The 13,981-nt window shown below is 36.1% G+C and overlaps 1 protein-coding gene across 1 annotated transcript in view; it reads right to left on the minus strand.

Moving 5' to 3' along the window:
- Positions 1–12,509: 12,509 nt before the first annotated feature.
- The window catches only part of LOC105105466 (disintegrin and metalloproteinase domain-containing protein 18), a 50,366-nt gene continuing 48,894 nt past the window's right edge, over positions 12,510–13,981 (minus strand). Inside the window, exon 20 of the mRNA XM_031440053.2 lies at positions 12,510–12,673. Coding sequence (XP_031295913.2) covers positions 12,510–12,673 — 164 coding nt within the window. The remainder of the gene's footprint in view (positions 12,674–13,981) is intronic.

Here is a 13,981-nt window from a genome sequence, read left to right on the forward strand (position 1 = left end):
AGAGGAGTACTTTATAACAGAAAGCATTCAGTTTAACAGGAAGATATGACAATTTTAAATTCCTATGCATTTGATAACATAACCTCAAAATACGTAAAGCAAAATCGATGGAGATGAAACAGAAATACAGAAAAATGAACCCATAGACTGAAATTTTTTGTTTTTATTTAAAATCTCAGTAACAGAACAAGCTAGCCAAAAATCACTAAATATATATACAATTTTAAAAACAGAATTAATGAACTTGGTCTAATTAAGATATGTAGAATATCAAACTCAACAATCTCAAGATGTGTATTATTTTCAAGTACAGTGGAACATTTACAAAAATTGACCATATATGTGCAAGTCCATAAGTCTCAAAATTTTCATATGATTAAATCACACAGAATATACTTTTAGACCAAGACAAATGAAGATAGAAATAAGTAACAAAAAGTTAACTGGAAAATCCCCATGTTTAAGCCCCCGATAAGACTAATGAAGACAAAATAAAGAATATACCTAATATCAGCAATGAAAAAGGGAGTATCACTACAGTGCTACAGTAATGACAAATATACTAATAAGGAAGTGAAAATCTGAGTCACTTTTTTTGTTGCAAGCTCTGACTAAAGAGAAGTGCAAGGTATTCAGAGTAAATATGTTTTGATCAATAACTACACTTCCCTAATTGTTTTTGAAATGCCATGTAAACCAAATAATCAACATTTTAATTATCAAATACTTAAATAGCATTTTTCTAAACAGTTTGCAAATGTTAACCCATTCCATTCTTGCCAACATCCTGAAAGGTATGTATGTTTTATTATTTTCCTGATGATAAATATAAGGCATGCAGAATTTAAGTAAATTGTACAATCTCACAGTATGTAGAAACACAGGATTTCAGCCTAAGCAGACTTGCTCAAGAATCTTAAGACCATTATGCTATGTAACCTCTCTTCAGATAAGAGGTGACAAAGCATTCATTGCCTTTTTTTTTTTTTTTCCTTTTACTCTTGGATTTAACAAGGTGCACGAGTTTCCAGGAAAGGATTTCTACGAACTAGTTACACGTTGTGACAGTTCTATGAATTTTATGCTAGGATATTTTATTTGTTTATAACTCAAATAGTCCACACTCTACTCTAGAGAGCACTTTCAAATTCAGCAAATAGATTTTTAATCAGAGATCCAAACATAACTGCACTTAGAATTCTCATCATATTAAATAATAAAAGGAGAAGTGAAAAGCGATATGCAATAAGCACAAAACAGGGAATGAGAAAAAGGAACAAAGGACAGATGTGCTCACAGGAACATTGTTGCAACACTGTTGAATGTTTCTGGGTTTTGCATCTGTTTTGCAGTATTTTTTTTTTTTTTGTAGCAGCTCACTGATACTGATACATAGGTCACTATGACCTATCAATTTCATTTCTTTGTATATTCCCAAGAGAAATGCACATAAATATTCACTAAAAGACATGAATTAGAATGTTTATTGTGTTACTATTTGTACTAGCTCTCCACTGGAAGCCCTCCATAGGAAACTACCTAAATGTCCCTAAATAGGTAAATGGATTACTCAAATAAATGTTGAGTAATAGATGGCAAATGATAACTACATCATCATTACATAAAAATAACATAAGACAAGTAATATATAGTGATAGAAGTCAAAATAATGGTTACTTCTGAGGGAAATGAATAGATGTCAGCATAATAGTGGGATTTAGGGGTGATGGTAACGTTCTTTTTCTTTCTCTAGTTCTATTTTTACAGCTAAGATTTGTGTGTAAAAACTAACTGATAGTGATGTCAGCATCATGGCAGAGTGAGTCATTCATTTTTTTCTCTTCACTTTGATTTACAACTAATTAAACATTCATAACCAAACGTAAGTGCCTCTGCACATTACACCAGGACACCAAGGAGGTTTCTGCTCTTCTGTGCACCTGAAAGTCGGAAGATGGGACCTCAGTGGGGGCTGTAGAACCACGAGAGTTGGTGAGCCTGCTTGCTATGGTTGGGAAAAAGGAAATCTGGAGAATGCAAAACTGGGCAGATACCCACAGCTGATAGAGAATTTGTGGAGGTCCAGCCTGCCTGGACAGTGGAATCTGATACACCATCAGAGTGGGTCAGAAGTGAGTTTTGAGGCAGAAGAGATGGAGGAACTAACCAAGCGTGTCCTCACTCCAGAATGAGGCACAGGCTTTTGAGAGCACCGGAGATGACCTCTCCTGGCAGAGGAGGTGGGAGGTAAAAGCCACGAGGGACCACTCAGCTGTCCAGTTGTGTGAATTGCAGCTGGAGAACCTGTTTCTCTCCAGCAGTACCCAGATTTCTGATGAGGGACCTCTGTGATTGGTGGGAGGGAGAAGAAAGAGAAGGGGGCAGACAGGAAATATCAATGGGCATTGAAGGAATAGATTTCCTGCTGTCAGCTTTGGGATTTCAGCAGGGGGTACACCCTTAGACCTCTGAGAGTGCCCCAGTTGAGGGTCTTACCCCTAGGCTATGAATATCCCCAAAGCCTGAGATGCTGAGATGCTAAGCCCAAACATCCTCCCACTCTGATACCAGCTCCTAGTGCACACTCCCCACCAGGTGCGTCCTCAAGAGCCAGCTCCTGTAGGGCATACCACAAACTTGAGCTATAGCGCCACCTCCTGGAGAAGAAAAGAAATATTTCTCTTTTTTTAAACTTTTTTTTTTTATCGAGTTACAGTCATTTTACAATGTTGTGTCAAATTCCAGTGCAGAGCACAATTTTTCAGTTAAAGAAAGATTTCTAATTACCAGTCTGTTGAATCATAGGAAGAAAAGTAAACATAAATTCTTAATTAAGGAGGATGTCCAGCTAGTTCAAATGAGAAAGCAGAAGCTCATATTATCAAACACTATGAAAAATTAAGGAAATACGGTAGCACACAAACAAAATAATAATTCTCCAGCAACTGAACTCAAATACATGGAATATTGTGATCTAACTGATAAAGGACTCAAAATAGCTATTAGGAAGAAATTCAATGAGTTACAAGAAGATTCAGAAAGACAATTCAGTGAATTCAGGAGTAAAATGAATGAACAGAAGGAGTTCTTTACCAAAAAGTAAAATTACAAAAAAAGGACCAGACAGAAATTCTGAAGCTGAAGAATTCAATGAATGAGGTGAAGAATGCAATAGATAGCATAAATAACAGGGCAGATAGATAGAAGAGAGAATAAGTGACTGGCAGAATAGAAATATAGAAATAATTGGATTGAATCTGAAAGGGAAATATAAAAATAACTGGTGTACTAGAAGGAAAATAAAGGGAGAAGGGGGCAGATAGTTTAAAGAAATAAAAGCTGAAAAATTCCCAAATCTGAAATAAGAACTGGATGCACAAGTTCATGAAGCTAAAAAAAACAAACAAACAAAAAAAAAAAACCTATTATATCAATGTCAAAAGACCATGTCCAAGATTTATTATAGAGAAGCTGTCAAAGATCAATGATAAAGAATCCTAAATGCAGGGGGGAAAAGTAAGTAACTTACAAAGAAATCCCAATCAGGCTGTAAGCAGATTTCTTAGCAGAAACTACAGATCAGGAGCGAGTGGTATATAATTATTTTATTCATTGTTGAATTCAATTGGCTAATTTTGTTGAGGATTTTTGGATCTATGTCAATGAGAGATACTGGTTTGTAATTTTCTTTTCTTGTAATATCTTTTCTGGTTTTGATTTTTATCACTCCAGTAATGCTAATAGTGGCCTCATAGAATGAGGTATAAAGTATATCCTGTTTCTATCTCCTAAAAGAGAGTGTAGAGAATTGATGTAATTTCTTCCTTAAGCATTTCGTAGAATTTACCTGTGAATCCATCTGGGTCTGCTGCTTTTTCTTTGGAAAGGTTATTAATTATGAATTCAATATCATTTATAGTTAAAGTCCTATTCAGATGATTTATGTTCATGTGGTGGGTGTGTGTGTGAGTTTGGACAGATTTTATCTTTCAAGAAATTGGTGCATTTCATTGAAGTTTTCAATTTCGTGGTCATAGGATTATTCACAGTATTCTTTATTATTCTTTCAGTGTCCAAGGGGTCTGTACTGGTATCCCTGCTTTCATTTCTGATATTAGCTATTTGTGTCTTTTTTTCTTTTTTCATAGTTAGCCTGACTAGAGGCTTACTGATTTAATTGATGTTTTGAAAGGAACAGATTTTAGTTTCATCGATTTTCTTTATTGATTTCTTATTTTCAGTTTCATTGATTTCTGCTTTTTATTATTTCTTTTCTTCCACTTACTTTGGGTTTAATTTTATCTTCATTTTATAGTTTCCTAAGATGGAAGCTTAGATTACTTATTTTAGATTTTTATTTTTTTCTAATATATGCATTCAGTGCTACAAAATTTCCCCTAAGCACTGCTTTCACCATAGTACACAAATAAAATAAAAACTTTCTCAAACAAATATTGAGAAAATGTTTTTTGCCAGTAGATCTAGCTTTGAAGAAATGTTAAAAGAAACTCTTTAGACAGAAGGAAAACAATATAGGTCAAAAACTCAGGTTCACATAAAGAAAGGAAGATCAATGAAGAGAGGATGAGAAGGTAATATCAAAAAATATTTTTATTTTTAATAGATCTGACAGACAACAGTATTTAAAATAACAATAGCAACAATTTATTCAATTATATATACGTATATATTTATGGGTAAATGCCAGCAATGATACAAGAGATGAAACAAAAGGAATTAGGACTTCTTTATTTTTGTTTCTGTTAGGTACTCATACTACCCGTGAAGTGATACACTGTTATTTGAAAATACACTTGAATTCATTGTAAATGTATAATGTAAACCCTAGAGAAACCTATTTCAGTAAGGCATTTTTTTCCTCTGGGTTCTATCAGGAGTTTCTTCTTTAACGTTGATTTTCTGTTGTTCGATTATGATATGCCTAGGTGTAGTTCTTGGCATTTATCCTATTTAGTGTTCTCTGGTTTTCTTGGGTCTATAGTATAGTGTCTGATACCAATTCGGACCAATTCTCAGCCATTATTGTTTCAAATATTTGTTTCCTTCTCTCTTCTTCTGGTACTCCCATTATGTGTATGTTCTATCTTTCGTAGTTGCCCCAGAATTCTTGGATATTTCTTAGAATTTCCATCTCTCTGGCTACATGGCCCATCTATTTTTGTATTTTTGTATTTTTATATGCTTTCTATATTAGCCATTAGAGCCCTTAGCAAATTAATCATGGCTGTTTTATATTTCTGGTCTAAGAAATCCAATATCCCTGTTGTATCTGATTTTGGTTCAGATGCTTGCTCTGTCTCTGTAACTTTTTTTTTCACTGTTTAGTATGCCTTGTAATTTTTTCTTGATAGCCAGAAATGATGTATTGGGTAAGAGAAACTGCTGTAAATATGATATTAGTAATGTGGTGATAAAGGAGGAGATGGGGAAACATTCAGCTCTCCTATGATTAGGTGTCAGTCTTTTAGCGAGCCTGTTCCTCTGGACTGTGAACTCCACAAGGCTTCTTAGTTCCCCTCTCCCCACTTGTTAGGAGGGACACGATGTCTAGAGTGGGCTGGAGTTGGGTATTTCCCTTCCCACAGCTCAGTATGGCTCTGGGGAAACCCCAGTAGGTTATATTCTTTTAAAATAGTTTCTCTCATGGGCATATCTTGTTAAGGTTAAAATGTTTTGGCATTTTTAAGATGGTTCCTTTCCCCCTTCCCCTGCTGGAAGCACAAGGGAGTTTTTCTCTGCTGGTCACTGTGAGAATCTGGTAATGCTCCAGGAGGTAAATTTTACAGAATTATGGGGGCTCCTCAAAGACTGAATCCCCCTGTAGGTTTTACCGCTCTGACTTTTTTAGACTGAGTCTCCAGTAGTTTGTCAGTTACATTTCAGATTTTCTTACGGTGAAACTGGTTTTCCTGTGGAGTTTTCTTCTCTGCTGAGTTGTCATTCTCTGTATTCACTTGTCTGTCTCTCCAGTTTGGGGGCCAACAGTCTGCCCTCTGACCTCATGGCTCCAACAGATCTAAATGGAGTGGTTGATTTTTCAGATGTTCAGCTTTTCACTTGCTGTTAGGATGGAGTGGTTAACCTCTAAACTCCTTACATGTTGGGCTGGAAGCCATAAGTGCCTAACACTTGGTTTATTGTGAACTTTTAAACTATGTGTGTGCATTATCTATATTTTAAAAGAAAGGTCTATCAATAGATATTCTCTAAGGAGCAAAATAAAAATCTCTTACTTTGACTCATATTGTAGAGAATAAAGATTTTCTTATCTAGCTTTAGAGAAAAATTACGTACATGGGTGAGTTTACATGCAATTATGGAGGGTAATTTTTTTCAGTCCTCTCAATTTGAATTAATTCTGGACATGTAATAGTTCTTTTCAGTTTGGAACCTCATGTTCTAAGATACCAAGGAATTTTAATTATTTTTTATAATGTTTTCCCATTTTTGTTATCTATTCCCTTTTGCGGGGCTCTTTTTGACTATTGAACATATCAAACTGTTTTAACTCACTTTTTCTCTTTTCCATTTGTTACTTTTTTGCTAACAAAAAAAAAGTTGAGAAATTTATTCGACTTTCTTTTGGGAAAGAACATTTTTTTAAAATTCTGCTATAGTATTTTTAAATTCCAAGAGTACTTTCTGTATCTGTTTATTTTTAGAGTATTTTGTTCTTTTTTTGATGCATGCTGTCTTCATTTTCTCCATGTTGATACTATTAAAATTATTTTTTGTATTATTCTTTATGCATACTTTTTGCTTTATCCAGTATGTTTTGTTTGTTTGGGTATTTAAATTTAATGGTAGATGCTTGACTCAGACATTAAGCATCTGATACTTAAACATGGGACACTGAAAACATTTGATTGGGGTCTTCAGTTAGAAGGAGATTCATCTATTTTTCAGACTTCACATTTTGTTGCTTTTGTCTTCATCTTGTTGGCTTTTTTTGTTTCGTTTTGTTTTATTTTGTTTGGTGTCCCTGTGAGGTTTTTGCTTTTAAAGAAATACCTTTATTATCAAGAACATGAAAAGATATCTACAGAATGGCAGAAAAAATATACAGTATTCATATAATACCCAGAATACACAAAAAAAAACCCCTGCAATTCAACAACGAAAAACCCTATTAATGTGTAAAGGACTTGAATAGACAGTTTTCCAAAGAAGATATAAGAATGCCTAAACATGCATATGAAAAGATGCTCAGTATCTTGGTCTTTAGGAAAATGCTAATCAAAACCATATGTGGTATCAACTAACATGCACTGGAATGGCTATAACAAAAGAGAAAAAAAAGAAAAAAAGCAAGTGTTGGCCAGATTGGAATCGTCATACATTGCCACTGGGGATGTAAAATGGTTCAGCTACTATGGAAAAGAGTTTGGGTGTTCCTTGAAAAGTTAAACATAGGACTGCCATCTGACGCAGCACTTCCATTCCTAGGTATACACCAAAGAATTAAAAACAAGGACTCAAACATACACACGTATACACGTTTGTACCAGCACTATTTACAAAACCCAGAAGGTGGAAACAGCTCAAATGCCTATCAAATGCACAAACGGATACACAAAGTCTGGCATATATATGTGGTATAAGTGGAATATTAATCAGTCATTAACAGAAATGAAAGTCTGATACCTGCTATACAGTGCCTAAACCTCTAAAGTATTACGCTAAGTAAAAGAAACCAGACACAAAAGGTAGTTTTTAATTCTATCTTTATTGATTATCCAGAACAATTCTATTTATAGAGCAGAATGCAGATTAGTGGTTTTCAGGTGCTGGGCAGAGGACAAATTAGGATGAGACTGTTCAATGGGTATGGGGTTTTGTTTTGGAGTGAGGGAAATGTTTTGCAATTATGGAGAAGTAGTGATCACACACCGTTTTGAATGTTACAGAATTGTTCACTTAGAAATGATTAATTTTATGTTTTGTGAATTTCACCTTAACAATAAAAAACAATAATAGGGTGTACAAGTACCCTCACATCTGCACAGTGGTCAGAACACTGCTCTGAATTTCAGCTGTAAACAGATGGACCACATTTTGTTGGCATGATTCAATGACTGGTACATATTTTCAAGGATCTATTCCTTTTTATCAGTAGCTACATGATTTTTTTTATGTTGCAACAGTGTAACATCAACAATTAATCTTTTAATGATGAAAAGGAAAATTATATTTTGGAAATAAGTTGATATACTTGTGTCATTAAAGTATGTTACATTTTGGAAATGCTTTTTTTTTTTTTTTTTTTTTTTTGCATCATTAAGAATCATGTGGTTCTTTTCCTTCCTTCTGTTAATGTGGTGTACCACACAGGCTGCTTTTGTATGTTGCAGTCCATGATGGATTTATAACTATATTTGCTACAAATTCTATAGGAAGCAAACCATTAAAACATTTTAGTAGCCTTCCCTGCCTTTATCCCATTGTTTGAGAATAAAAATGTTTATTTTGCCTTCCACATTCTAGATATCATGTAATGGTATCACCATATACCATTATTTAAGGCAAAAATCTGTTTCAATAACAAAATATACCTGTACCTAACTGGTAAAAGCAAAACGTAAAAAAACCTGTTCTTTGCATTATGGCTAAGCACTTTTTAAATTACCTCAAAGTATCACAATAAACTTATGAGCTAGGTATGGTTATATTTTACCCATTTTACAGTTAAGAAAACTAAAGAACTTAGATTTATTTTGGCATAGATCCAGTAAGTGATGGAGACTTGGAAGCACCACTTCCCTCAACGCATTTAAGCTTTTTCACCATTACACCTACTAATTCTTTTTTTTTTTTTTTTTCCGTGACCAGGCATCCTTTGCTAAACTTTCTAATTCCAAGCATTTGGATGTAAAATGTCTCAGGATTTCAATCTAAGTAACCATATAATCTGCAAAAAGTAGCTAGTATATACATTATCTTTCAAATCTTACTGATTTTATATTTATCTTTAAATCATGTTACAAAATAAAATAGTCAATCATTATTTTTCCATGTTTGTAAATTTGCCTGTTTGCTAAGAGGCATTTGTAACCCCCAAATCTATTTGTAGCTCTTTCTGGATCGTTTGTGTTTATGACCAAGGTGGCAAAAAAATTCGGTTGTACCAAGGCTCACGTTCCCAGCTAAGGCTGAACAGCTAATTCTCTGCCTTCTCACTGGGGCTCTGATACCGAGATAACCAGAGGATGGAGAAGGTCAGGGGAAGTGCACTGTCTTGCAGAAGCGTGGGTTCTCAGGCCGGTTGGAGGGTGTTTGAATGTCAACTTGGTACCGACTCATACACGGGCCCAGGCAAGTCTCTTTTCACTTCTCCTTTGTAAACTAGGGAAAAATGGAATCTCCCAGATTGAGGTGCTTTTAGGATTTAAGACTGTAATCTGCATAAATATATACAGATTACACACACACACACCACAAAATCAGACCGTGGAGGATTCAGGAAGAGGCTCCTCTCCAAGTGGGAGTGTTGTTTCCCTACCACCGTCCACAGACCCTTGGGGCTGGCTGACCTCAGGCCTCAGTAGGGGAAGAAGGGCCCGGCCCCAGGACCCCACCCAGGCTCCCTCCTTCCCCCACCTCCCGGGAGGGCCGGCGCCCCCTCCCGCGGCGCAGGCTCAGGTCCTGAGGGACAACTGCCCCAGGCCTGCTCTCGGCCCTCCAAGCAGCAGGCCCAGCAGGACCCTGCACCAGGGCGGGCTCTGAGCCGACGCTGGGCTCGCCCAGGCCTGGCCTGCTTTTCTGAAGCCGAGGGGCACCGCAACGGGCAGCCCTGCTACCCAGCAGGGCCCTCACTTACGATGGCTGGTGGTGGTCAGCCGGCCCAGCCCTGAGAGGAGCAGCAAGAGAGACAGCATTGCGTGGCCGCCGGCCTCGCCACAGCGATGGCGGTTGGACGCTAAACGGCTGCAGCAGGTGGTGCGCGGGCGCCTGGGCTCTAGGCCGGGGCGGGGCGGGAGCGGAAGGGGCGGGGCGGGAGCGGAAGGGGTTGGGGCGGGAGCGGAACGGGCAGAGCAAGAGGAAGGAGCAGCGGGGCTGAGTGGAGAAGTGCGGCAGTGGTGTCCTGACCGGACCTCAGCTCCTTGGAGCCTTAAGCCCCAATCGCAGCCCTAGGACGCCTACCTGCTCTCAGTTGTAAGAGGTAAGCACAGAGGAGCACTCGTCCTGTCGAAGTTTGCTTTATTTCCAAACATTTGACATTTTAAAGGTATTCAGGGGGTAACATAAGGGTTATAAATTGTAATTTTTCCTCTTGAAATAGGCCATTTGCTGGTGAAGTTCTTGGCGGTATTAACCCATGTCATAGCGTTCTGGTGCAATGGCTGCATGACTGCTGTGAAGGAAAAAGGAAACATTGACAGTATGTTTAGTAGCAGACAGTTAGCCTGCTTTAACCGTATGTAGCACCAGGTTTTTGTTTCACTTCTCAGGTCAAAACACACATGCAAAGGACACAGACACTAAGAAATCAAAAGTCAACTCTTAGAGATACATTTTTTTCTTAGAGAACTAAGCAGTCCAAATAAAAAGCTAAACATTAAATGTATATATATTTATATATATATATTCATCTATAAGTATATATGTGTGTATTTTATTACATATACAAAAATACAAACCTTATCACCTATTTCATACCTTACTCAAAATTTACTTTGAGCTTTACACAAAAATTAACCTCAAAATGGATTATAGATCTAAATGTGAAATGCAAAGCTTTAAATATTCAAGAAGAAGGCATAGGAGAGGATCTGAGTGACCATCGGTTTGGTGGTGGGTTTTTAAATATAACAACAAAAGCAAAATCCAAGATTGGAGACCATAAAATTAGTAGCTTCTCGGCAAAAGACACTGGTGAGAATGAAAGCAGGACACATACCTGAAGAAAAGATTTGCAATTTTATGTCTGATAAACGACTTACACGCAGGATATGTAGACAGGTGTGTATACAAGTGTTAATACATGTGTATGGAATTTATATTTCTGTCTGTTGTGAGGATCTAGAAGCAATGACACCTACCATCTAGATCTAATACTGTTCTCCAATAAAAGAAATCAAGGATCTTTGTAGAAACGGCTGCTTTCAAGGCTGTGGCAAGGAATATACAAGATTATTCTGGAACACTATCAGAGTTTCGGCAATTCTTATAGTGCCAGAAAGTAATAATTGCTCAAAAAACAAAAACACATGGGGTACATTTAGTCACTTCCCTTTATATATTTAGGTATAAAAAGAAAGGAAAAAAATAACCTTACAGGTGTTTTCGTGATTTCAGGGAACACCTGACAAACACTGCTTCCTCCAGGTAATCAAGGTTGATAATTAAGTTATCAATTGGTAGCATTTGTCCTTGATAGGATGAGAATGACCTTCCATCTCTGTGGTCTCCCAACCTAAACCCGTAGCCCCAGCGTAATGTGTGTTGGAAATAAATACATTGCTACAATGAAATCGTTCTTTCCAGCTGGTGAAAATTATGTTTTCAGTGGCTCCAGTATAGTATATATACTTAAAGAATGAACAAAGATGGGAGGCCTAATGGTACACATCCCAGGCCTGGTGAGTTTATAAAAGAGCATTCACTAAGGCTGGGGCAGTAGACACCTAAAAAGACTGTGGAACATGTATATTACTAAAGCTCCCTCAGTGATGCTACCTGTCAGGTAATAGTTGTCACCTTTCCTTGAATTCTCTCTCTTTTTTTTTTTTCTTCCTTTTTCTCCGTAAAGGCTCATGATAGGCCAGTAAACTCACTTGCTCTTTCAGTGACTGTGGCCCATCACTTCCCTGAACAATATACATAGAATGTGTGTACAGTTGAAAGGGCTTCATAAAATGGACCAGTAATTATAGCTTGCAAAGAAAACGTCACTTTGAAGCCGAAATCGCCATCTGTGTGGTTACATTTAGGGACTAATTTGAGGGTTTCTGGCCTTTAGTAATGTTAGGTCATCAGAAGATGCACAAATGTAAAAAGAGCATGTACAAAATGATAAGAAACATTATGTAATTTCAAAGGAATTCTGTAGATTTTTTAACAGTATTTGAGACTACTAAAGAGAAAAATCATGGGATTCAAGGATTTATTAGTGACAGTTTTAACAAAAATTCTAAATTGGAAAAAAGGCTTGCCCTGAAAGAAACAAACACCAGTACTTAATGTAGGTCTAACTGGAAAAGGAACTTAACGAGATGCACCAAATGGTCTTCTCTGACATATTACATTTCTAGTTCAGTGTGGAATACTCATCAGGAAAACAGTTTTAGAGCAGTCAAAATTTTGATTTGCCTCAATACATTAACAACACAAACTATTGGGAAAACAAAACTGTTAAAATGCCATTTGCCTTAGATTTAAAACGGCACAAACTGAATAAGAAATATAACAAATATCACATGATCATGAATTTATGACCCTAGTTAAGGATCAGCACAATTTAAGATAATGAGTTATTTGTGCAATAATATTTACCCCTCGTATTCTGCATTCTCTCTGTTGCATACTTTTCTCATTTCATTTCGCTTTATGATCATAGTGGTGAAAAATACGAAAAAGGGCAGAACAATGTAGAAACTCAAAGTAAGCCAGTTGCTCTGATGTGTTTTGTAGCCTTTTTTAACCAAAGTTATATCTAGAAGTGAAACACAGGAATCAGTGGATATTCATTGAATATTTAAAGAAATTTATATTTATTTCACTGTTATATGTACATATATAAAATCATATGTAGAACTGAAATTTTAATACCTTCTAAAATGCATTTTTCATAGATTTACTGTTCATCTTTCATGCATATTTAATTATTATGATACTGGATACATGTTTTGAGTTCTGCTTACTACATTCAGCTTATTTATGGCATCAATATTTTAAAAGGTGATACAGTAATAGGGCTTAAGTTAAAAATTTGGAAAGAAATACATCATGAAACCCCCAACCCCTCCCTTGCCAAGTCACATAGTTTCTGTCCTTGGGGGAAACCATTTTTAAATGACTTAATGTTTCTCCACCTAGTGTTTATATTTTATACATATGAATAAAATCCGTATCCATACCTATACTTGTATCTGTATCTACCCACATGTAACGTGTTTGTGTTGTGTGTATTCCCCCCATTGACATTCAATAACATATCATGCCCTTTTGTTACTTCTTAAGCTTAAAAAATGGAAGTATTACACAATTCACAAAAGTACATAATAAATAAATGTATTAGCCAAGAATTAGCACGATCACCCAGACCTCAAAACATGGCCTGAGAGAATCCCAAAAGCATCCTCAGAACGTTTTCTAATCATCATTCATGGACTTCTTCCACGATTAATTAGTAAAATTTTTACTGAAGTACAGCAGACTAACAGAAATGCATGCATGCTGTAATTATACAACTCAAAGGATATCCTGAGTTGAACACATCTGTGTAAGCAGCACCAAATCCAGGAATGTCATATTACCAGCACCTGTGTTTTTGTTTATTTTTTGTTTTTTTCACATCACACATACAAAGTACAAAATTTTTTAAATTGAAGAAATAAAGAATAAAGCAAATTTTAAAAAGAAAGAATAAAGCAAATAGTTGAGTCCTGGAAAATATATTGACAACATGTGGAAAAACATGTGAAGATTATCTAAATCATTTTCCATCTCCTCTACCCTGTATCATCTTCCCTCTCACACTCCAAATTTTCCTTTCTATTTAGTTTTTGAAATGGAAAAAAATTCCAAACTAAAACCTTGCAATTCACTTACATTTAAGGACCTCCAATCAGCTTTCTTTCAGCCTCTGTCCTTCCCAGTGAGAATCACTAATCCATTGTCTCCCAAGAGCATGGATCATTTTTGACAGATTTTAAATTTTATATAAATAGTTATATTTTATATACTTTTATTCCGATTTTTTTTGCTCAGTATTACCTAATTTGGAGATTCACCCATATTA

Source organism: Camelus dromedarius, chromosome 22 (genome assembly GCF_036321535.1).
Source record: "Camelus dromedarius isolate mCamDro1 chromosome 22, mCamDro1.pat, whole genome shotgun sequence".
NCBI classification, from domain to species: domain Eukaryota; kingdom Metazoa; phylum Chordata; class Mammalia; order Artiodactyla; family Camelidae; genus Camelus; species Camelus dromedarius.